The sequence below is a fragment of the Cyphellophora europaea genome (genome assembly GCF_000365145.1).
Source record: "Cyphellophora europaea CBS 101466 unplaced genomic scaffold supercont1.4, whole genome shotgun sequence".
NCBI lineage: Eukaryota > Fungi > Ascomycota > Eurotiomycetes > Chaetothyriales > Cyphellophoraceae > Cyphellophora > Cyphellophora europaea.
Window position 1 is genome coordinate 1557840 of NW_008481810.1, and position 24186 is coordinate 1582025.

Sequence of the window (24186 nt, forward strand, 5' to 3'; positions counted from 1 at the left end):
TGTGCCGCCCTCCCGCGTGCGCCATATCAGACGCATCTTGTTTGATCTACCAAATTGGCAAGCGAAGGGGGGCAAAGCCTGTTCACTACCGTGTACTTTCGAGTCCAGCATTTCGCCCTAACTCGCGCTCTATACGCGTTCCGGAAATTCCTGTGTCACTTCGCTGCTCAACTCTGTCAACATTCTGTGTTACAATCGCGCACTGTATCTGGCATCTTTGCTCTTGACAGCACGATTGTCATCTACGACATATCTCAACGACCTCGTCAGCACCCCTCGCAAGGCTGGCCGACCGGCGATCTCCCCTTAGCGCCCTCATCTCATTGATTAGCCTGAGCGTGCGGTGCGAACGCGACACAACACCTTTGCGTGACTTGCGCGCTACATCTTGAGCAGCAGATGCGCACAGTTCGTTTCACTCAGCAGCCATTCCGGGGACTGTCTCGACCCCAGCCCAGCTTGTCCTCTGGAGTGCAACCATCGGCATTCATTCTTCGGAACGCGCAATCGCCGACTAAAGCATGACTGCGATAGCCGCCATCCGACACGAGGTCCGACCAGAGTACCCGTTCACCATGAGCGCAAAGCAAGCCGCCATGATGACCGATCGCAGGATGTCCACCGCTAACCTGGAGAGCAACGCCTTCCCCACCACTATTTTACTTCGCAAACTCCCGAAAAACACTTCTGCTGAAGCCTTGCGCACTATGCTGCTGTTTGCGAAGGACTTGAAGGACACCGAGGTCGTTCCAAACGAATACGAGGAGGATGCCGGCTTTGCTACCGCCATTGCCCGCTTTACGTCGGTCAACAGTGCGTCTGAAGCACGTGCGATGCTCGACGGAAAGCCAAATACTGCCGGACAGGCCAACATGATTGTCAACGTTATATCTGGGCCGGCCCTGGGCGCTCTAGGAAGGAGGAACACCATTGATCCACTGGCGGCTCGCAAGGTCGCCCATTCTGTGTCACCTCCGCCCAATGCAAAATCATCTCGGTTCAACGGCACTTTCCAAGCCATGGACAAGGTCTCGCCTCCTGTGATCGGGTCGCCTCCAGATCAGTCCTCAGATGCCAGTTCACATATGCAGACCATCTTCTCACCCCACTCGCCGAACGCGACGATGAAAGATCGCAGGATGACCGGCAAGCTAATCATCGGCGAGGAAGGAGGTGACGACGAGACTGGCGATCTTATCAACGACCCCCTCTCGTACATCAAGAATCAACCGCCATCGCGACAGGGCAGTCAGCCTCCCACGTCCGCATTTGCAGGCCTAACGCTCAATACCGATGTCCAAAAGGCTGTACCTGGAGGACGAATCACTTCTCCCCAGTCGGCAATGCACCCTTACAGCCCACACAGTAACTTCACTCCAACCACAGGACCCCGATCAGCATATCCGAACCAACAATTTCTGCGACATAATTATCCTCCTGTGAACCCGGCTGATCAGAATCCGCCCTGCAACACTCTCTACGTCGGCAATCTCCCTATCGACACCTCAGAAGACGAGCTGAAAGCATTGTTCTCCAAGCAGAGAGGTTATAGGAGACTTTGCTTCCGCACTAAGCAGAATGGACCAATGTGCTTTGTAGAGTTTGAGGATATTTCTTTTGCAACTAAAGCACTCAATGAGCTGTATGGTGTGCAGCTACACAACAGCGTCAAGGGTGGCATTCGCCTGAGCTTTTCAAAAAATCCTTTGGGTATACGGGCGGGTCAGCCTGGCGGCAACAATCATTCAACACACGTAGGGCCGATGGCTACCAACTCTCCGGGTGGGATAGCTCCTGCAGGCTTTTCGACGGCCAATGGGCCGCCACCGGGCTTGAGTATGCCGTCTATGATGGCAACGTCTGGAAATGCCCCATTACCTCCAGTCGGTGGGCCAGGTATGGGTGCCGTCGCCTTTATGCACCAAGGCCCCGGACTCGGAGGCGGTGTGCTGCCTATGCCAAGGCAAGTGCAGACGCCTCCATCAACATCTGCGCCAAATACGGGTCCGATGTACCCCGACTATATGATGGGCCGTTGAGAGTGTGCGGCCCTGGCGATTGCGCAGTGGTAATGAGACATGAAGTGCTCTGAGACGGCGTCATCGGTCTTCGCGAGCACTTCGTTTTTACATAGCGTCGTTTTTGTCATGTTCAGCGAGCGGCATCTGTGGTTCCCTCGAGGGGAGGGTCGGGGACGGGGCATTAAGCATGGACACAACACATACCAACAGCCTCGGGATCATTGGCAGCAGGAGCGTCGGCAGAGGGTTTGCTATGCGCTGGAATGGGTTCCTCGTTTCTGTTTTCTGTGTTTTCACTGGCCTGGAATTCCCCTTTAGCAAAGAGTGACAGGCTTCATGATACAGCATAGCACGAGCAATGTGGTGTCAGCGGAGGGCGAGCACTTGGGAAGCGGCGTTTGTGTATCTCGATTCCAGCAAGCCTAGGATGGGAAGGATCGGGCTACCGCACGGTTATATAGTAGCTTCTAGCATGTGCTGTGATCTAATGAGGTTTTGACTCTTTTTGGAGCACTTCTTGAATACCTACCCTCGGGATACTTTCGGATGGGAGAAACATCCCTTCTTCGCTCTAGGGCAGCAATATGAAGCGCTCCGCGGCTTCACGCGCAATTCTGGCATCGTAAGCTTTTCGTAGCCCATTCTTGTTGTCTCGCGACGCCGATTCTAAAAGCAGGAAACTAGTGGGACAAGGCGGACATTTCAAACCAACTGGCACAGGGCAGACCCGGACAGAAACCTGGCGAGCATCCAGTCAGTGGCTGTCGTCGCCTGTTTAGTTGGTAAACACGTAGATAAACGCGGGCCGGCAGGAACGTCTGACCAGTGGCTTTGTTGGCAGCCGGAAAGGTGCGGCGCTGCTTCGTGCATCGGTGAGGCCAACCTGAATCGAAGATATTCCGGTTAAGAATTTCAAGACTCCAATTTCACAGTGACAGACCAAGCGCCATCTGGGGCCTTGCCTTACTCATCCCAGCGGATCTTCCAACGGCAAGACCTTCACGTTCCAATATCTCTGTGGTTAATTATGATTTACTCTACGCCACCGCGGCTGTTATGTTTGATAGAATGAGGATCCGTGAGAGTGCTCGAAGTCGGATACCTTTACTAAGGAGCTTGTCCGGTACCGTGATTGGCAGATCGTCCAGGTCCAAATCGCAGGCTGAGGGCGATCGCCAGCCGCAGTCAGAGAAAGACATTCCTCCATTACCTCAACGTCCGCCGTCCAAAGATTCCAAAGTCGTCGTCGAACCTTCGACTCCTGCCACGTCGAATCATCCCTCGATTGTCGTCGATTGCGATCCTGATCCGCCCGCATCCCCCCCGCCGCCGCCGTCTGGAGCTCGTCGCCCTCGAAACCGACATGTGCCCGAACCGGTAGCCGGAGTCATGCTGCGCAAAGTATGGGTGAAGCGCCCAAACGCTTCGGCCACGCGCGTCGAGGTCAATGGGGATGATCTGGTTGACAGTCTTCGCGATGTTATCCTGTTCAAATACGCCAACTCGCTAGGCAGGACTATCGATTCACCTGACATTACGCTCAAGATCGTGGCTCGTGACCAACTCAATGCTGGATCTGCTGGCCACGAACGGACACTTGGACCTGAAGAGCCCATCGGGCGCACCCTGGACGACCACTTCCCCGGGGGGCAAACAATTGAAGATGCTCTCATAATTGAGCTTGCGAAAGGGCGAACACCTCGACCATCGCCCCGCCCAGGCAATCATCAAATGACATACTATCTTCCCTCCGAACACTATCGACCCGACGATGCTGCGCGAGACTACTTTGGACCTATGCCGGTGCAATCACCGCATATCGTGCAGACAAATCACGGTCCGGTACACTCGATGGCCGTGCTTTCTACGGGCCAGCTTCCTCCTCTGCCCAGCCCTGGCGGTGGACACTCACGCCGGCACGCCGGTCGTCCAAAATACGGACGGCAGCATACTTCTTCCCCTACAGTCCTTCACACAACACAACCGAACGGTGCCCTAATAGGTATGTCTTTCAACTCGCGCCCTGTGGCTTCCTCACTAACGCAGCCAAATCAGAGCCTAAAGCACAACTGAATAGCCAACCTTCCGCACCGATTCCCACGCCACCAGCTCCATCCGTCGACCGAGATAAGCCTTCCATCACGCCTCCCAACCGCGTTTCCTCACCACACCCCGGCCAAAGGCCAAAAAAGAAGAAGACCTCCAGCTCCCGCCCAGGAGCTTCGGCAACAGCTAATGGCGACGGCGCCAATCCGAAGCCCGCCTCGGCTTCGCTGCTCGACGGCACTGTGCCTCCCATCAACGTACTGATCGTCGAAGACAATGTCATCAATTTGAAGCTACTCGAAGCTTTTATGAAGCGCCTGAAAGTGCGCTGGAAGAGTGCTCAGGATGGCAAGGAAGCCGTCGAGAAGTGGCGAGAGGGTGGGTTCCATCTGGTGCTTATGGACATTCAGCTGCCCGTCATGAACGGACTCGCGGCCACAAAAGAGATTCGACGATTAGAGTTGGTGAACGGAATTGGTGTTTTCGGCGGAAAGAACGGGAGTGGTGGCGGCAGCCCAGGCGAAGCCGGCCACGAAGTCCGGGAACTTAAGGCAGAGGATAATCTTGGTGACAAAGCGGGTTTCAAAAGTCCTGTCATTATTGTTGCGTTGACGGCCAGCTCGCTACAGAGTGACCGTCATGAGGCCTTGGCGGCAGGTTGTAACGATTTCTTGACAAAGGTAAGTCGATTGACCCTGGTCCTGGGCTCTTGGACCGTACTGACATTGTTTGATAGCCTGTCAATTTTGTGTGGATGGAGCGCAAAGTCACCGAATGGGGCTGTATGCAGGCGCTCATTGACTTCGACGGCTGGCGAAAATGGAAAGAGTACGCTTCTGCAAAAGAGGCCGCCGAAAGCCCCGCTGAGCGGGAGAAGAGAGAGAAGGAGGAGAAGCGCAAGCAGAAGGAGGCGCTCAAAGCGATGTTTTCGAAAGGGCCGCCAGGCCTAGGGGCCAAGAAGGACGAAAAGAAGGAGGAAATCAACCCTCCGCCTAACGGCATTCATGCCGGCCCACAAACGCCGAAGAAGGAGGGCGGCACTGGCGGGAAAGATGGCGGGAGTGCGGCCGGGAGTGTGGGCAAGAAAAGGCAAGGGAAGAGGGGCAGCACCGGGAGCCTGGCGAGTAAACCTGGGGCCAGCGAAGCCCTGGACGTCGTTGGGGAGGAAGACGAGAGGTGACTGCAGATAGCAGGCTGTTCTTTGTTGACCGTGATCCGCAGTGTGTGGACGAAGCCGGGGTTCACTTGTGGTCATGCCAACCAGGTGTGCCACCCCAGATCGTGGGCTGCTAGAGCCCGCGGCTGTGAAATTAGGGGGCAACCTTTCTTAGGTCGAGCGTTCGAGCGAGTACATATTAGTGTAATGCTATTTGGATTTGGATCTCTATGTCTTTGTGGATATGGGGGCTCGCAATGCTCCGTGTTCAAGAAGGAGTTGGTATTGCCCAAACCGTTGCTGTGTGTCATGTGAGACCGGACTGTGGTAGAGTGACAAGGACCATCTCTCTGCCTCTCTGCAGTACCTCTTTCTGTTCTCAACGACAGCTGTAGCAGACAATAACTTACTTATCACCGAGGTGAGCAGAAAGGAAGATGCCAGTGAATAGATCGAATCCAAGATAAACTTGCCTCTGCAGGAAGGCCGTGAGCAGGAGCCGCTTGACTCAGCGCGAGAAGAGGCACGCGGATGAGGATGTCGGAGAGTGACCGTCTATGGGGCAATCAGCAAGGTGAGGCACACGATGGTCAAGTGAATACCCTGAAAGTAGGAGGTCTGGACCAGACTCAGGGGAGGGAGGCTCGAGAGCAGGCAGTGAAAGGCTTGGCATACCATACCTCACTTCCAGGCAGTGCAAGATCTGCTCCGGATGAAGCAGTATGTACACGGACTCGTTGCTTATCGGAGGATCGCAATGAAGCGCCTGTCTATCAGTCCTCAAACCAATGTGCCTGAGCTTCCCGGCAATGCAGAAGTAACCAACGGCGAGGATCCGCTTTCTAATTATCACCTATCCCAACTACTGACTTGGCGACATAGGCGTTGACTGTCGGACATCAACTCGTTCTGTTGGTGATTGCAGTGATCGGTTGGCGTAATAGTACGACTCGGGAATGAGAGAACTGTGCCCGGTACGAATGTGTCTTATTGGTGTACGAGTGTCAGCTCCATCTAAGCAAATAAGGCAACCACTTGTAGACCCCAAAATGGCACGCTTTACCTGCTAACTTGACAGACTGAATCAGTCATTAGACAAGCCCGCGCACACCCATACTGGAGCTCAGCGCAGCTCTCAGAAAGCGTGTATACCTCTCCCATCATCCTTGCTCACCACACTTTCCCCACCAGCACACCACTAACCAGCAACCATTCAGCCGACTCCCGAGCAGAACCTCGCCACCGTACGCTCCGTCATCTTCAACGTGCAACAAAAGCTCGACCTATCCGTGATCGAGACACTCTGGTCCCCCGATTTCGTCAACCACAGTGGCCCGCCGCACGACCGCGCGGGGGTCGGGCCCACGCTGCAGTAGCTGCACGCCACGTTCGGCGACATCCGCATGGGGATCACGCAGAGTATCTGCCAGGGCGACGTGGTTGCGACGACCAAGGTCTTGAGGGCTGTGCACGTGGGCGAGTACATGGGGATTCCCACTTCGGGGCGGCGCGTGAGCCTGCGCATCACGGACTTTGTGAGGATGGATGCTGAGGGGCGCATCGTGGAGCATCGGGCTTGTACGGGGCAGTTGGAGACGGAAGAGGAGAAGAAGAAGTAATTTGTTTCTACGGGAAAAGAAGTTTGTTGCGGGTGTGCCAAACCGCGGAGGTTTCAAGCTTCAGCACGAACTCCAGCGTCGTCTTTCTCCAGTGCCCTATTTCGCTTTCTCTCCAGGAGCTTGTTCAGTTTCTTCGCGACGTTGAACACGCCTCCTGTGCCGGTTCCGCAGATGGCGCATGACGGATCTTTCCTGTACCGCTTCAAGGCACACGATTCACAGAAATAATGCCCACATTTCGTGATGATGGGGTTCTTGTACTGCTCGGTGCAGATGACACATGCAAAAGGAATGCTCTCTAGTAAGGCATCGTCATCCTGGTCATCCGTACCCGATTGGCCGTTTCTGTTTGCTGAAGCAACAGTCTTTCCCTGCTGCTTTTTGCCCTGTGTCTGAATGTCCCACTCTCGGTCTAATTGCCAGCCCTGCGCATAATCTTCGCGAGCGTGCAAGAACTTGCACGAATCTCCAAACCCGCAGAAGCCGGTCTTTTTGTAGTCTTTGCACACATCAGGCGCAAAATCGGTGACTGTGATGGTGCGGACGTTTGAGGAGCCCTTTTGTGGCCCAACCGACTTCGGCTCTCGATCTGGATTCCTTTGGAGGAAGGAGGTATAATTGGCAACGCCTTTATAGGTACCGTCCGGTGCGGATCCACTGCTTTGATTCGGTGCCGGGTGCCGCGTAGTTGGACGAACCTCGCTATTCTCGTACCAGTCTTCTGTTTTGGTAGCGTCATCTTGTGTGCTCAGGACCTTGACAGAGCTTGTTGTTGCTGGCACAATCTCAGCACGCTGTGAGCGATTGGCAGCCGAAGATGCGGCAACAGTAGCATTTTTTCGTCTGCGCTTTATCTTTCGGCCGCCCTCATCTTCTGAGGAGGTGAAGCCCGAGTCTGAATCTGATGGTGGCGGCGTGGCTTCTCGTTTGCGAATGTTGGCCTTGGCTTTGTTCCCGCGCTTCTTGAAAGACACGACAGGCGCTTCGGTGTCCGCCATATCGAATGGATGTTGATCAGAGCTGCGAGAAGAAGCGATATGATTAAAAAGGGCGAAATAGCACGATGTCGATACAATTTCGATGGCGTTCTGCCTGCGACCGCTTGCTTGCATAAGCCAAGGATATCTTGCCGCTAGTGTCGATCTCCCGAAACTCTAAAACTGCTCGTTCCTGTTCGCGAAGGATCTCCACAGTCAGACTGCACCCCAAAGAAGCTGCGTCTCCCCAACTTGAACCACTACGCATTTCCATCGCTTTTCAGCGCTCGATAGATACCTTTCCTTTCTCAATGTTTTGTTGATATCAAATTCTCTCCTTTGTCGCTGTACTCACCATGCCTGACCATGAAGCTGGCGCCGAGACCGACCCCCCCGAGCAAGATGTCCTGTCTGCCGCTGCAGACCAGCGTGTTGAAGCAGAGAACAAGCGGAAAACTTTAGCATTCAATGTCTCGCATATTCTCGTATCTCTGCTACTATTGTGGTTTATGTACGCGCCTGTCGCCACTAATGGCAATACTTTACTGACCAGATCAGGACCGTTCAGATGCTCGGATTACTCTTTTTCGCGAAAGGTTTCCTTTTGACGCGACTCGTTCTCGACAGCAAGTCAGACTGTCGACTTCTGCCAGATGGCACAACCATTACCACTGAGAATGGATGCTGGCATCCTAAAAGTTTTGAAAAAGCAATTGTAATCATAATAGATGCGCTGCGCTATGATTTCACCGTCCCTTCACACGCTGCTCCCAGCGACCGTGCTCCGGGATACTACCTCGACAATTTACCCTTTTTATATGATACAGCTTCTAAATCTCCCGCAAACGCAATCCTAACGCCATTCATAGCCGATCCTCCGACCACGACTCTACAGAGACTAAAGGGATTGACTACTGGCACGCTGCCTGTATTCATAGATGCGGGCTCAAATTTTGCAGGGACTGATATTGAAGAGGACAATCTCGTGGCACAACTGAGGGCCGCTGGCAAAACAGTGGTACATCTTGGAGACGATACATGGCACGCATTATTTCCCGGATACTTCGATGCAAACCTTACCCACGCATATGATTCTTTTAACGTCTGGGATCTGCATACCGTTGACAATGGGGTGATTCAGCACATCATGCCTCTCTTGGAACACAGTCGGCAATCCTCATGGGATGTGATCTTCGGCCATTTCCTAGGAGTCGATCATGCGGGGCATCGCTATGGGCCGAATCACCCTGCTATGGCTGACAAGCTGCGTCAAATGAACGGTGTAATTTCCGATATTGCAAACGGAATTGACTCCGAGACTTTGCTGGTAGTCATGGGCGATCACGGTATGGACACGAAAGGCGATCATGGCGGCGAGTCGGATGACGAGGTTGAAGCTGCCCTATGGATGTATTCAAAAGCACCTCGATTTGGACGCACTGACCCTGCTCATGTTTATCCTCCCTCTACAGCTAAGGAGCGTACGGTTGGCCAGATTGATCTTGTCTCAACACTGTCCCTTCTCCTCGGACTACCAATTCCCTATAATAATCTGGGTACGCCAATACCGGAGGCATTTATTGGACCAAACAACAACGGCTGGGAGAATCTAGCTGCGGCGGAGCTTCTCGCGCTCGGCCAAGTCCAGAACTATCAGACTCAGTACAGCAAAGCACGCGATCTCGGGACCAATGAAGCACAGCAAGAAAGCCACCGGCGCCTTTTGGAATCTGTACGGGCATCTGGGAAGGATAAGTGGCAGAAGGTTCATCAGCATTATCAACAGTGGCATGCAGAAACGATTGGCATGTATAGACGACTTTGGGCGAACTTCGATCTGACAGACATGGTCTGCGGTGTGATCATCTCAGCAATGGCTTTGGTTGCCTTGGCTATTTTCTCCCGACTTTCGACTGGTGACAAGGCGAACGTTCTGCCTCAGCTGCTGAGATCAATTGGTCTCGGAGTGGGAGCCGGTGTCATTACTGGACCAGTGCTGGGTGTTGCCTTTCCGGAATACTTCACAGCCATTCGGGGGTGCGTTTTCGGCGCCGCGGCCGGGGGCCCTATGTCTTTTTTCGCTAGCCTCTGGCAACAGCGAACAGGACTTTCGCAGCACCTCAAGCCGTCCCTGTGGGGTGCAATGATGTTCTTCTTCTGCATCAGCCAGGCTGCAGGATTCGCGGCGAATTCGTACACGATCCACGAAGATACAATCTTGCTATTCTTCTTGTCCAGCTTCGGCGTAGTCGCTATCATGTCGTCTTTGCGGCAAGCATCAAATTCCGACAGAATCCTCGGGACATATCAGTCAGTTGTCTTCACCATTCTGACACGTCTTGCATCTTACTCTCGCCTTTGCCGAGAAGAGCAAATGCCAGGGTGTCGATCAACTTTTTATGCTTCGTCAACCTCATCAACTTCGGCACCATGGCAGCTGCTAATCCCTTTAATCATTGCGCTGTTCCTTCCAGAAATCGTCAAGGCTTTCTACCAAGGGACTGCTTCTTGGGCTGGATCTTCCGGACTCTGGATCGCATTCGGCTTCCGGATGGGTCTGGCGCTTGTGGCCACTTATTGGGTGCTCGATGCAGCAAACAATGGTGAATGGCTCGCAAATCTACTTTCTCCGTCGGCTCTGATGACGATCAATATCACCATTGCGCGGTTGGCTCTTGCAGTGGCACTGCCTGTGGGCATCGCCATTTTCGTATGGGCAAAACCGTGCATCGACATCACGCTCAATCAGGGGGCCAGGATGCCCACTGCAAAGGGTGACTCGCGCCCGCAGATCGTGATTCTCGGGTACGCCAACGCGTTTGGAAGTCGATTTTTCTTCCTTATACCGATCCTAGTTGTGGCAACCTGTCTGCTCCTGCCGCCAATGGGTCAATTCTCACTCGCCATTTGCACCTGGCAAATATTGTGCCTGCTCGAGATTCTCGACACCAACTCGCTCACGATAACGGAAGTGTCCAACTCGTCCGTTGGACCGGTTATGCTTGCAATGCTTGGGTCTTATCACTTCTTCAAAACCGGGCATCAGGCAGCAATGGCTGCTGTGCAGTGGAACTCAGCGTTCGTTGCACTACGCACAGTGCAGTACCCATGGACGCCTTTACTGGTTATGCTGAACACATTCGGAGCTCAGATTCTGTGCGCAGCTGCGGTACCACTCGTTGTGCTCTGGAAGCGCCCAATCTCCAGAGATGGGCTTCGTGGAATTTGGAGCGATGTGGCCAATGCAGCACTATCCCATATGTTATATTACGCAACCATTCAACTTGCGACGACCCTGTGGGCAGGTCACCTTCGGCGACATCTGATGCTATACAGAGTATTCATGCCCAGGTTTCTTATGGCTAGTGGGGTGTTACTAGTCGTTGACTTTACTCTGATCTTCGTGGCTCTGCCTGGGGCACGTGTTACAGGTCTCAGTGTGGGCGAAGTCTTCGGTTACTGAAGCTGTCGGCCTGAAGAGGAGGCAGACTTCGGAGGAGCTGTGCCTGATCGTTGCCCCGGCTTGGCCCTGGAATACCCCTGTTGATCAAGACTTCTAGTTGCGACGTCCAGTGCCTCGGGCGCTACGGGATCTCAACGGCCACCTCAATCATGCTGATCAGCCTCGCTTGAGTCTTGACGGGGACCCTGTGCCACAGAAAGTCAAGGTTGTGCCAGCTTCAAGAGCATGCCAACAGGATTGCTTTTGAGGGGAAAGGTTTCATGCTCTTTTCCATTCAAAGGCAGCCCGTTGCTGAATCAACCATAAAGACAGGAGTGTGACTAAGGGAGTAGTTGCATATTCATCCGACTCTTAGTCACCAATGCAGGCGCTAGGAATCTTTCCTGGATTGGGAAAACCAAAACGCCAGCAACAGGGAGTGATGGTAGGTTCACGGCGGACAAGCCGGCCCATGTAGGAACATGACGGAGCTGCACGGCCTGCGCATGCTGAGTCGTTGACAGTTCTCGGTGTTGGTGGCTCTAAATCTTGTGCTCACGAGCTATGAGGGGCAAGACACGCTGAGCCAATCGGTGACGTAAGTCGAGTGGTGGGGTGGGCATCCTCGTGTTTCCTGGTCGCTCCGATGCATCAGAGGAGCAAAGGAAATGTTTCCAGCCGCAAGCTTGTATAAGAACTGAGACTGCTCCCACCACTTGTCTGCGTTTCTCCTTCACTCCCCTCTGCTCGCCATAGCGTTTCAAATTCGTTGATCAGACATTGTTCCTACCAACCGCCATCATGCCTGTCTCTGTTCCCAAATCTACTAGGTATGTCGCCGCAGCTTGTTCTGATTTCTTAACAAAACCCTACACCATGACCCCGCAGGCATTTATTGACTTTCTACCACAGCCTCCATGACCTGTTCAGCCTGAAGGGCAAGGTCGTCATTGTCACTGGTGCATCCGGTGCCACTGGCATTGGCACCGAGGCCGCCCGTGGCTGCGCCGAATTTGGTGCCGACGTCGCCATCACTTACAGCTCCCGCCCACAAGGAGGTGAGAAGAATGCAAAGGAAATCTCTGAGAAATACGGCGTCAAGTGTATCCCATACAAGTGCAACGTCGGCGACTATGCCGACGTGCAGAAGTTGGTCGAGAACGTCATCAAGGACTTCGGCAAGATCGATGTCCTGATCGCAAACGCTGGCCGCACTGCCAACGCCGGTGTCCTGGATGCCAGTGTTGATGACTGGAAGGAGGTCATCGACACCGATCTGACTGGCGTATTCCACTGCGCCAAGGCCGTCGGCCATCATTTCAAGGAGAGACAAACTGGCTCGCTCGTCATCACTGCCTCCATGTCAGGTCACATTGCCAACTTCCCTCAGGAACAGGTAAGCGCACAGGAATGAACCCCTCGGTATCCAAGCTGACACACGTAGACTTCTTACAACGTTGCTAAGGCTGGCTGTATCCACCTGGCTCGCTCTCTTGCCAACGAATGGCGGGACTTCGCCCGCGTCAACTCAGTTTCCCCTGGCTATATCGACACTGGCCTGTCTGACTTCATCGACAAGAAGACTCAAGATCTCTGGCACAGCATGATTCCTCTCGGCCGTGATGCTAAGGCTACCGAGCTCAAGGGTGCCTACGTCTATCTTGCGTCCGATGCTAGCTCGTATACCACTGGTGCCGATATTGTCATCGATGGTGGCTACACGGCTCGTTAGATCAAGTGGGCGCGCGTGTCTCTTAAAAGGCACAATATTGTACAGCGCCGTATGCAGTTACGACATGAGGCATAGATAGCCGAACTTGATGAAAACAAAAGTCATTAAATCAGCTCTTCTGTGTCTTCCAAAGACTTTGCGCCTTAAGTTAGATAACCCATATCGTCTCAACAGAGAACAACGCGCTCACCAGCAACTAGTACTGTACGAGGCCTTGTACCTTCCGTAGGAGTTGCTCGTGGATAGTCCAATTGACACATAATGCTGGAGCAGGCGCAACCTTCACAATTGACAGGGCGGCACTCTCATTGCTCTGCTGTCGCGTCTCCTGCCACTCAAAAACTCTCTGTTGATTTCGCCGCTTGGTCTCGTCAGCATTCTTTCAATTACATGCGCCAACATCGATACCAAATCATTGTCAGGTCTTCTTCTGGCCCACCATTCCTTACTTCAGCTTGGATATGAAGATTTCTCTCGTTATCATGACCGTCCTGGCCTTTGTGGAGCTCTCTTTGACCGCTCCGACCGAAGAGAGATGCGGTCCGGACCACGAAGACCACAAATGCTCTGGCAACAAGTGCTGCTCGCCTGCCGGCTACTGTGTAAGCACAACAGCCTTACTCCACACGCAATCGGACAGCGAGTTCCCCGGGGCTGGCGTTTCCCTCGAAGTCTCGCAGTATGGTCGCTGATCCTGGGTAGGGTACCACTAAAGACTTTTGCATGGTCCCTCAGAATTGTCTTCGAAAGTTTGGCCGCTGTGATTCTGACGCGGTGCCAAAGGGGCCATCCACTGCCGACGACAAACGACCCATGGTTGGAAAGGTATACTACGGCATTCCGGTCGTACGGTGCAGAACGCCCGGTACCGTGGCCATCACATACGATGACGGTCCCTCAGCGAATACCCACCATATCCTGAACATCCTCAAAGAGGCGGGGGCGAACGCGACCTTTTTCGTTACCGGTATCAACAACGGAAAAGGAGAGATCGACGTGAAAGACCAATGGAAGGAAGACATCAAGCGCATGGAGGCGGAGGGTCACCAAATCGCATCTCATACCTGGTCTCATCCAGATCTCGACAAGATGACAGCGGAACAACGTCACGTCGAGATGCACAAGAATGAGCGTGCTCTTGCCAATATCATCGGGAAATACCCCACTTACATGAGAGCCCCCTATATCAAGTGCGGCAAGGACTGCCTACGTGACATGAAAGAGCTTGGCTACAAGGTGATTCAGTGGAGTGTGGACAGTACGGACACCGAGAAGCCGAAAGATCTCGATGCCATGAAGGAAGCTGTGGACTCGGGTCTTGAAGCAGCAGGCTCTGACGGCCGTGCACTCTTGATTCAGCATGATACGGTCCCAATGTCTGCCATCCCACTCACCAGGCACATTCTGGCTCGGATCAAAGACAAGAACTTGAGAGCTGTTACAGTAGCCGACTGTTTGGGGGAAACGCTTGAGGATGCCTATCGCAAGAAAGAACCAGTCAAGACGTATTGATAACAGCCCATGGCAATGAATACTATTCGTACTAGTATTGATGCACCCTCGATGCCTTTGCCGGTGCTCGTTGACTGACCTACAGCGGAGTTCAGAACAGTCGTTTGCAGTGAGCTGTGAGCTCGACGGCGCCCGCTCTCCTGAGATGAGCATTGAGCCAATCATACTGCACGTAATTTGAATCCGCCGTGGTTTCTCCGGCCGATGCCGCAACCAAAAAAGTGTCGCAAGCGTCCGTTCTGGAGGTGAATGCTTCCTAAAACACTCCGAGAGGGTCGTAGTTCTAGAAGTGAGCTGGTCGGAGAGACATACTGGTGTTTGCTATGTGATCAAGTCATTCAAGCTCCACTATCTTCCTCGAGTATCTTATGCAGGCTGCACAGCGGCCCGTCCTGAACACATCAATCGCAATGCTTCCTCGAGCGCGCCTCTGGTCCGCCAGCGCACAGCAGAATGTTCTCAACCCCCGAGCGCGAACGTTTGCAACCACGTCATGGCGCTGGCAGCAAGCTTTTCACTCCCAGCTCCAGGATCCCTCGACATCCGCTATACTTTCCTCCCTCAAGACCTCCCCTCGAATACCGCAGACTCTCACCGAGAAGATCGTGCAAAAGTACGCAGTCGGTCTGTCGGAAGGCAAGCTGGTCAAAGCGGGCGACTATGTGACCATCTCGCCGCACCATTGCATGACACACGACAATTCGTGGCCTGTTGCGCTCAAGTTCATGTCCATCGGCGCAACGAAGCTCAATGATCCTAAGCAGGTTGTTATGACACTGGATCACGATGTGCAGAACAAGACTGAGAAAAACTTGACCAAATACAGGCAAATCGAGGAGTTTGCAAAAAAGCAGGGGTCAGATTTCTATCCAGCTGGCCGGGGAATTGGACACCAGATCATGGTGGAAGAGGGCTATGCGTGGCCTGGGACGTTGGTGGTTGCCAGTGACAGTCATACGAACATGTATGGTGGCATCGGGTGCTTGGGAACGCCAGTGGTGCGGACAGATGCGGCGAGCATTTGGGCAACGGGGAGGACTTGGTGGCAGATACCTCCAATGGCGAAAGTGTCGTTCACGGGAGTGCTACCCAAAGGCGTGACGGGCAAAGATGTGATCGTGGCGCTTTGCGGGCTGTTCGACAAGGACGACGTGCTGAATCATGCTATCGAATTCGTGGGGTCCGAAGAAACCATGAGAAGTCTGCCGATCGATGCGCGTTTGACTATTGCGAATATGACGACGGAGTGGGGAGCCTTGTCGGGGCTGTTTCCGGTGGATTCGATGCTGCAGGGATGGTTACGATCGAAAGCTACCATGGCGGCTGTCGACGAAGCAACTGGGACCACTGGAAGCACAAGGTTTATGCATCAGCGGCTAGATGAGCTATTCTCACAACCTCTCCGCGCGGACCCTGGTGCTGCATATGCTAAGACTCTACACCTTGATCTCAGCACGCTGTCCCCTTATGTTTCTGGTCCAAATTCTGTCAAGGTTGCAACACCTCTGAATGAACTTGAAGCCCAGGACATCCCCGTCAACAAGGCTTACTTGGTCTCCTGCACGAACTCCAGAGCATCTGATCTTAACGCTGCTGCACAAGTCTTCAAGGAAGCAGCAGAGAAGAATGGCGGCCAAATTCCCAGGATCGCAGATGGCGTCAAATTCTACATTGCTGCTGCCTCGGTACCGGAGCAGCAAATTGCTGAAGAGGCAGGCGACTGGCAAGCCCTTATCGAAGCCGGCGCAGAGCCGCTGCCGGCAGGTTGCGGACCTTGCATCGGTCTCGGTACCGGCCTCCTTGAGCCTGGCGAAGTCGGTATCAGTGCCACCAACCGAAACTTTAAAGGTCGTATGGGTAGCACCGATGCTAAGGCATATCTTGCCAGCCCTGAAGTCGTTGCGGCTTCTGCATTGAGCGGCAAGATCAGCGGTCCTGGCTGGTATGACAAGCCCGAGGGCTGGTCTGGCGTTGTTCGGGGAGAGGGTGATGGAATTCCCGAGGAAGAACGCTTGATTACCGCTTCCGAAGCGTTGGACAAGATCATCGGTCAGCTCGATGATATGATTGAGACAGCTGAACAAAAGTTCAGCGGCGCCCAACCTACTGAGCAGTCCTCTGCCGATGCACCTACCGGCGCTACGGAAGTCTACCCTGGCTTTCCTGAACGCGTAGAAGGCGAGATTGTGTTCTGCGACGCTGACAACATCAACACGGATGGCATATATCCTGGCAAGTACACCTACCAAGACGGTGTAACCTCCGAGAAAATGGCTAAGGTATGCATGGAGAACTACGATCCTGGGTTTTCCAGCCTCGCGAAGCCAGGTGACATTTTGGTATCTGGCTTCAACTTCGGCTGTGGTAGTTCGCGAGAGCAGGCTGCCACTGCCATCCTGGCGAAGAAGATCCCTCTTGTTGTGGCGGGCAGCTTTGGCAATATTTTCTCACGAAACAGCATCAACAACGCGTTGATGGGCTTGGAAGTTCCGAAGCTCATCCAACGGCTGAGAACGACATTTTCTGAGAAGGCTGCACAGTCGCAGGAAGAGGCGGTTACAGAGCCTGCCGAGAACAGAGAAAGTCTAGATTCGCCTCCTACCGGTGCTACGGATGTCAGAGAGAAACTCTTGACTAGACGGACCGGCTGGAAGCTAGTTTGGGATGTGAAGAAGAGCCAAATTCAAGTCACAGAAGGTGATGGAAATACCTGGACCGAGACAGTGGGCGAGCTGCCTCCCAACGTTCAAGAGATCATTGCCAAGGGAGGACTTGAAAAGTGGGTGCAAAACGAGATTTCTGGGAAGTGAGCCTGAGGCCTATGGGCTCTGCGCAGATGCAGGCACAAGCCGACTTCTAAGTGCCGCTGGACTCTGGACCACGAGCAGGGCCTGACCATCCACAGCAGGGCTGCTTGGTTGGTGCAAGAATAAATATGGAAGCCGAGGTCGTGGATCAGGTGTTCTAGTGCCAATTCAACCATCACAGCAGAACCTGGTCCGACACGTGGGCGCTTTGCAGCTAATGAGTCGGATGCTACTTGCACAAGCTCTATACATTGAGAGGCGAACAATTCATTGGCAATACTCGGCAGAGCCTGGAACAGAATGCACCAGGGGCGGTGGAAGAAGGAGGATCCTGTTGTGAGTGGTAGAGGGTGGGATTTGGTGGGGACATAGCTGGCGGAGGCTCTTTCCGAGAAGCCGCTTCACTCAGATCAGGTGAAAGCGATAATTGCCGAATATGCAGACTGTGCCTCGTCTCCTGCATGAGGCATGCCAGGTACGACTGAAACACTGCCTGGAAGAATTTTGGGGGCCTCGACCTGTGGCTGAGGTGTTTGGGCGACCAGTACATTGGCCAATAGGACTCAGATCTTGGCGAAATTATCTATTAAAAGGACCCTTTTCTTGTCGCTATTGGCACCACGTACACTGATAAGCCCACGGGCAGGTATACTCCTCTGACAACGTTAGACCGTTTCATGTCAATTCAGGGCTGACTCTTTTTGCCTCAGTCTTGTCAGGCAACATATGGATCCTTTTCTGGCAGGGGCTGGGTCGAGGCGCGCCCAAACCCACCTGTTCACGACTCCCTTTGGCTTCTCACTGCCTTCGCTGGCTGCATGAAGACGACCTGACACCTATTATGGGGTCGTACGGCTCAGCGGCAGTGTATCCTTAGAGCCCCTAAGCAGTTCCCCAAGGTATATATTCCAACACGAATGGCTGCTACTATGGGTAGATTCAGAAGCCTTCCGTTCACTCGCCTAGCAGGCGCACGCATTCTTCATACACTCTTTGTCGGACGTTTCAATTCCTTTCGGTTTCTGATTATAGTTACTGTCACTATATACAGCTTCCTTGCCTTATAGTTCTTTACTTACCAATCATGGTTGCGATACCCACCTATCTTTTGGCCGCTTCGGCGGCCTCACAGATCAAGTCGAGATCACCAGAGCCGGCTGTCGAATCACAAGACTCGGCAGGGTTCTATGGCTCAGTGATAGGTCCTGTAGTCGGCGGCAACTTCCCTGATCCCGCAGTCATCTACGATGCTGGTACTTCATACGCTTACTCGACGAACTCTGCGGGTGTGCACATTCCCATGGCGTCTTCTCAAGACAACGCTTCCTGGTCCGTCATGACTGGTCATGATGCCCTACCGAGCCTCGGACCATGGGAAACCGACGGCCAAATCTGGGCCCCTGATGTTATCCGTACTGACTCTGGATTTGTGCTGTACTACGCCGCCGCCACAAAGGCCAGCAACGGCCAATACCACTGCATCGGCGTTGCCACGAGCGAGGACCCTACGGGCCCCTTCGCCCCTCAAGATCAGCCACTCATCTGCCCCGATGGCCCTTCCACAGGGGGCGCTATCGATCCGGATGGGTTCCAGGACAGCGACGGCAAACGCTACATTGCCTACAAGCTCGATGGCAACGCAAATGGCAACGGCGGCAACTGCAACAACGGCATCGCCCCTTTCCAAAACACGCCCATCATGTTGCAGGAAGTCGATCAAGACGGCGTGACGCTCATCGGCGGTCCTACACAGATTCTGGATCGTGACGAGGCAGACGGCCCGCTCGTCGAGGCGCCCTCGCTGCACCGATCTGACGAGGGTATTTACTTTCTTTTCTTCGCTAGCAACTGCTTTTCTTCGCCGCAGTATGCTACCTCGTACGCCACCGCCACGTCCGTCGGTGGACCCTACACCAAGGCTGCGCGTCCGTTGCTGGTGACGGGCGATGGGCCTGACGTCTACGGCCCCGGTGGCCTCGACATCATGGCCGGCGGCAACTTGGTCAGCTTTCACGGCATCTTGGGCCAGAGTGCGTCGCCTGCGAGGGCGGACGTTGGCGGTACCCAGGGTCCTTTGGTCAGGGGGATGTATACGGGGCAGATGACGTTTGGTGGACGGGAGGTGAGCTTCCAGGTCTCATCGTAAGGCTGGATGGCTGGCCAAGACGTACTTTCTTTCGCGATTTCTGGAAGGTTTCTGAGCGACTTTTGTTGCAACAACCTAGCACCATTGTCTGCGTCGACATGCTAGGGCTTGTGGGGATTCTATGGGTGGTGGACGGTGTTGACGAGGGGGAAGGTGTCTGCTTGGTTCCTTTCATTGTTACGATTCTTCTTTTGGTATTGATACCCTGTCTTTGGAAAGAAACACACGAACGAAACGCAGCGATGATGACTATAGAAACATAGAAGCAATGGTGACAAGCACCTCTACAACCACCTCCCTCCTTGGGTATATCCCTTGCATGTATTTCACAGCCAGCGGTCGTTCCTGGCCTATCTCTCTCCAGGAGATCTCCGGCTTGTCCTCCGCAATCGATCTAGGACCAAGACTGTCCGTCCGATGGACGTTGGATTTGGTCTTGGCGTGTCGACGACTTCCCTGCGCTAGAACCGTGAAGTGAGGTGAGATGACTCGCCGAAGTCGTGAGCCTGTCTTGCTCTGTGACTCCTCTGGGCGCAAACGTCGTAAGCATGTGTTCGGCCACTTAGTATGACAGGCGTATTGACCGCTAAGCGTACGGAGTATTGGCCCCCGAATGCAAGGCGGCCGTTGACTCGGCTATATTTATGGATGCTAAGTGGGACTCATACATTCCGTGGCATCACATGGTGGGAGGTCTTCATGGCAACTTGAGCAACGAACGAGTAGACGGTGGTTGCAATTACTAGGATTTTCATAACTTCACCAAACAATCTCCGCCCACTCAGCACTGACAACACGTGCTGGCCGAATCGCCACATGTCGAGAATAGGGCCTGGCTCCAAGACTCGGTCCAAACGATTTCGCAAACCCATAATCGCAATATGCCTCATGCATGGACGCCGCGGTAATATCACAATATCTGGCCTCAATCCGTCAATGAGCCCTTCCCTGGTGTCTCAAATAGTTCACTAGAACAGAATGTCCAAACAGCAGCAGCAGGCTAGTGCACCCATTATACCCGCGCAGATACCTGCTCCTGCTCCACTGCCACCACGTCGGTCGTCCGGAGGATAGTAGCCTTGAGGATATCCTCCTTGAGGAGGACCGTAGTACATGCCGCCTTGGGGCGGTCCATAGCCAGGCCCTTGCGGAGGGCCGTAATTGGGCTGTCCACCCCATCCGCGACTTTGGTCGTAGGATCCTTGAGGCTGTCCGTAATATTCTGTAGGCTGGTTGGGGTACTGCCCGTATGGGTTTTGCGCAGGTGGGTAGGCACCAACTTGTTGTACAGGGCCAGGACCGGGCGAGGCACTTGAGTTTGGTGGATAGTAGGGGCCAGCATCGTGGTGAACCTCGGGGGGCGGTTGAGGGTAGCTCGGCGGGGGAGCGTCTTTCCCAGGTGGAGGCCCGCTTGGGGCATTGTACTGGTCAGCCATTTGCAAGTCGGAGTTTCCAAATGGATGAGCGCGGGAGTTGTTAAGGTGCAGTGAGAGGATCTTAGAGTGTTCGCAGAGCAAAGGCTGGCGCGCGCGACAACAGAGCGATGGTATGCGACGACGATGAAGCGAAGAAGGAAAGAAATGGCAGATGTGCAGTTAAAGTGAAGAATGGCAGACAACAAGTGCTGCGCCACGACGCCCCCGCGTGGCCTTCCAAGTCCGCCTAGAACCGCCGAGTCTGGACACGAGTTCAATGGGTGTGCGGCTGTGTGACGGGTACAGGGGCGCAGATTTGCATCTGGAGTGACACCTGGAGAGTCGTGGTCATAGAAAGTTTGCGGCTGAGAGAATTGCCAGATGTTTGAGAGAGGTTTCAGGAATATCGCAGAGGAAGTCATGAGGCAGTAGAATCGTGGAGTCGTAGGCGCAGCAGAAGTTGAGCCGAGAATCCCGAACGCAGAAGAGAAGCCCGCGTCGCAGCCAGTCTTCTCCTTCGCGTTTGTTCTACGGACGGTGTGTGATAGCCAGTCATTGCTACGGCTACAGAGGCTGAGATGCACCGAAGTATTGCACAGCACTTGTAGCTATGTAATCTCGAAGACATGGGCCTGCCAAATCCCCATCTCTACTGTGTACTACCCTTATTACCCGAGTATCACGGCCTCGCCGCGGCCGGTATCGCTGCTCCGTGCAAGAGGCAAGTTCCAGCTTCAATTGCCGGAACATTCCAGACACAGGCACGAGCACTTAAACAGTTGGTGCCTGCGAAACTGCACATGAATCCCATGCACCAAAATGCATCGGCGATGATCTTTGGACAAATGGTGTACTTCTGTACCATCATCAGGACCCTTGTCTCCGATGTTCGCAAGGACTTGACCCACCAGTACTTCAAGCTGTTCGCGTCTTGCCAAGCGAGATGCAGTAAGTTCGTAGCCTGCACAAGGCCTATGTAGATAGATTCAGCAGCCTGCGGGTGAGAACAAGCTTCTGTCGGCACATGCGCAAATAAAAGAATTCCAGGCCAGTCCCTGCTCTGTGGATGATAGTAGATATCGCCTCGTTTGCTCACCGACCCCTTTTTAATATCTCGAGTCGCTGATGGTTGGCGATTGAGGTCCAACTGCTGGGAACCGAGTGTTGGTAGCAATTCATGCCAGGGGATTGGCCCGTTACCATGCAGCAAGTCAACAGCTGTTGGTCAGGGCTGCTTTGTCCCTATCTCCTCCGTATCACGTCGCACAACATGCTCTGAGCTTGCCTCAGCCATATCAACACCGCCGGCCCTTTGTCGTTTCCGGCCGATCGTCTGGCGTGACATGCTCGCGGTTCATACCGTTGAATCGTGCTGACGGTGCTGAGAACCAAAATTTTCGACCTGCAGGGCCACTAGCTGAGTTGTGGCTTCGGTTCGATACATGTGCGTCCATACCACAGCAAACCATTAGTCCGTCGACCCCCGTGCTCAACAGCCGTCGACCAAGTCTACCCCCAATCCAGGGGTCAGGGCACATGCTTCTGTTCTTCCACGGGTAAATCCACTTGCCGGGGGCGGGCCATTGCCCACGCGCTGGCCACCCCCGATCCCTGTCATCTAGGTCCCGCCCCGATAACGACTTTTCGCTTTTCGTCGCCCATCAGCCTTCCTTCCACTCAATCACGTCTATGATCTGGCTCCATCCCTCCCACCTTTAGTCCTGGCTATACTTTGAAAGTGGCCCTCAAGGTCTCCGTCCTTTCTCTACCTTCTCCGCAATATGAACGTCTACCTTTGGTACCACTTCTGCGACAATTCTATGGTGAAGAGCGCGATGCGATAGCTTCCCACGCTCATTGCTACCTGTCCGTCTTCCAGCTCAGGGTGCGTCATCCGCGACATGTCAACACCCGCCCGAGATAAGGATGCTAACACACGGATGTAGATATCAGATATCTGACCTATCGCTGCATACACCGCATTTTGCTGTCCCAATTCTTGCTCGCTCCTACCTGGTCCCCTGGCCACAGTCGGGCGTCTGCCTACGATACTGCTCGAAGCCTTCCATGCATCAATATAGTCCTCCTCTAGCGAAGGAGTTGTTGACCAGGAATTCGGCTCCATCATTGTATTCCTGATGTTCGGCAGCAGTGCGCTCCCGCTCCCCTCCAACTTCGCGGCTCAAGACCACCATCGCCCCCTCCGGTTGACTAGCGATTCCCGCGCATCTCCCGCGGGTCCGTGTCACTTTGTTCTCTTACACCCCTCTGTACAAAACCAACGATGTTCTTGTCAGTACTTTCACCACAACCGAGCTGCTCCCGGCAACATCTGTGAATGTGGCCATCAGGCTTGCTATCATGTTGCCCAGCCAACACCTCAGGAAAAGTCCCGGGAAAGTATAACAGTCGCTACAGGGGATGCATTGCTAGAGAGGATCAAACGGCTAGAAGAGACCATACACCATGAACGCGAGATCCGGGAGACGGCCCTGCAACGGGAGCGCTCGCTTTGGGAACGAGAAGTTAGAATTCTTCGCGAGGCACTGGCGCCGTTCTATACCAGCGAACAAGATATGCGCCGAAAATTGATCGAGGTTGAAGACCGGGTTGAAGGCAACTATGATGAGCAAATTCGGTTGAAAGATCGCGTGGTTGCGGTGGATGACGCCAACATGACTTTGGAGAAGCGGGTTGATGAGATTGAACAATCCAGATCCAAGCGACGCCGCGTCAGCCGGCAACCGGTCCAGGAGGATGTGCCAATGTACCCAAACAGCAGTGACGAACGCCGAATCTCGGATGAACGGTCTGTGAACTCGAACTCGTCCTACGCCTTATCTCCTAGCAGCAATCTCATGCCGTTGGCCCCAGAACGCGAAGAGGCTCGATCAAGTGGTATCTTGAACTTGGTCGAGATGACGGCACGCTCACGCCTTCATCCAACCCCACCTGTCCGCGCCGTACAACATCGTCCAGAAGAAGCCCGCTCCAGCGGCTTTCTTGCCCTTGATTTGGCGGAACGGCTTGGCAAGAATCATGGCACAGGCGTTGCACCGGCCGCTCCATCAACTGGACCACCCCCGCCACCCTATATGTCATTCAAAGACCGATATAGCCCGCCAGGATACGCTCAGTCTGATCCGGATGCAACAACTACACGACGGAGCCCAAGCTTTGCACCTCCTGGACAGTCCCCCGGCGATCTATCACCAAGAAAGAGAAAACATTTGACCGAACACATGGCATTGGACGTCCTCGCCGACGTCAGTATGGCGTCGCCGTTGATTCATGGATAAGTGGGACGTCTTCA

General features: G+C 53.9%; 9 protein-coding genes across 9 annotated transcripts; 8 read left to right on the plus strand and 1 right to left on the minus strand.

Moving 5' to 3' along the window:
* Nucleotides 1-575: 575 nt before the first annotated feature.
* On the plus strand, nt 576-2039 carry HMPREF1541_04820 (uncharacterized protein; the record flags this gene model as incomplete). Its single annotated transcript, XM_008719164.1, has 1 exon — nt 576-2039. The coding sequence occupies one exon, from the start codon at nt 576-578 to the stop codon at nt 2037-2039; it is 1464 nt and encodes a 487-aa protein (XP_008717386.1).
* A 1371-nt stretch (nt 2040-3410) lies between these two features.
* On the plus strand, nt 3411-5247 carry HMPREF1541_04821 (uncharacterized protein; the record flags this gene model as incomplete). The annotated part of the gene is made up of 3 exons (XM_008719165.1): nt 3411-4023; nt 4077-4747; nt 4804-5247. 3 exons carry the CDS (start codon nt 3411-3413, stop codon nt 5245-5247), a joined length of 1728 nt encoding a protein of 575 aa, XP_008717387.1.
* A 1648-nt stretch (nt 5248-6895) lies between these two features.
* Nucleotides 6896-7840, minus strand: HMPREF1541_04822 (uncharacterized protein; the record flags this gene model as incomplete). Its single annotated transcript, XM_008719166.1, has 1 exon — nt 6896-7840. One exon carries the CDS (start codon nt 7838-7840, stop codon nt 6896-6898), a length of 945 nt encoding a protein of 314 aa, XP_008717388.1.
* Nucleotides 7841-8175: 335 nt separating this feature from the next.
* Nucleotides 8176-11282, plus strand: HMPREF1541_04823 (uncharacterized protein; the record flags this gene model as incomplete). The annotated part of the gene is made up of 2 exons (XM_008719167.1): nt 8176-8330; nt 8378-11282. 2 exons carry the CDS (start codon nt 8176-8178, stop codon nt 11280-11282), a joined length of 3060 nt encoding a protein of 1019 aa, XP_008717389.1.
* A 780-nt stretch (nt 11283-12062) lies between these two features.
* HMPREF1541_04824 (L-xylulose reductase) lies at nt 12063-12993 on the plus strand (the record flags this gene model as incomplete). Its single annotated transcript, XM_008719168.1, has 3 exons — nt 12063-12091; nt 12150-12657; nt 12706-12993. The coding sequence occupies 3 exons, from the start codon at nt 12063-12065 to the stop codon at nt 12991-12993; spliced, it is 825 nt and encodes a 274-aa protein (XP_008717390.1).
* Nucleotides 12994-13475: 482 nt separating this feature from the next.
* HMPREF1541_04825 (uncharacterized protein) lies at nt 13476-14505 on the plus strand (the record flags this gene model as incomplete). Its single annotated transcript, XM_008719169.1, has 2 exons — nt 13476-13595; nt 13696-14505. 2 exons carry the CDS (start codon nt 13476-13478, stop codon nt 14503-14505), a joined length of 930 nt encoding a protein of 309 aa, XP_008717391.1.
* A 410-nt stretch (nt 14506-14915) lies between these two features.
* HMPREF1541_04826 (homoaconitase, mitochondrial) lies at nt 14916-17315 on the plus strand (the record flags this gene model as incomplete). Its single annotated transcript, XM_008719170.1, has 1 exon — nt 14916-17315. The coding sequence occupies one exon, from the start codon at nt 14916-14918 to the stop codon at nt 17313-17315; it is 2400 nt and encodes a 799-aa protein (XP_008717392.1).
* Nucleotides 17316-18396: 1081 nt separating this feature from the next.
* On the plus strand, nt 18397-19458 carry HMPREF1541_04827 (uncharacterized protein; the record flags this gene model as incomplete). The annotated part of the gene is made up of 1 exon (XM_008719171.1): nt 18397-19458. One exon carries the CDS (start codon nt 18397-18399, stop codon nt 19456-19458), a length of 1062 nt encoding a protein of 353 aa, XP_008717393.1.
* Nucleotides 19459-23011: 3553 nt separating this feature from the next.
* Nucleotides 23012-24172, plus strand: HMPREF1541_04828 (uncharacterized protein; the record flags this gene model as incomplete). The annotated part of the gene is made up of 2 exons (XM_008719172.1): nt 23012-23111; nt 23292-24172. The coding sequence occupies 2 exons, from the start codon at nt 23012-23014 to the stop codon at nt 24170-24172; spliced, it is 981 nt and encodes a 326-aa protein (XP_008717394.1).
* Between the last annotated feature and the right edge of the window lie 14 nt (nt 24173-24186).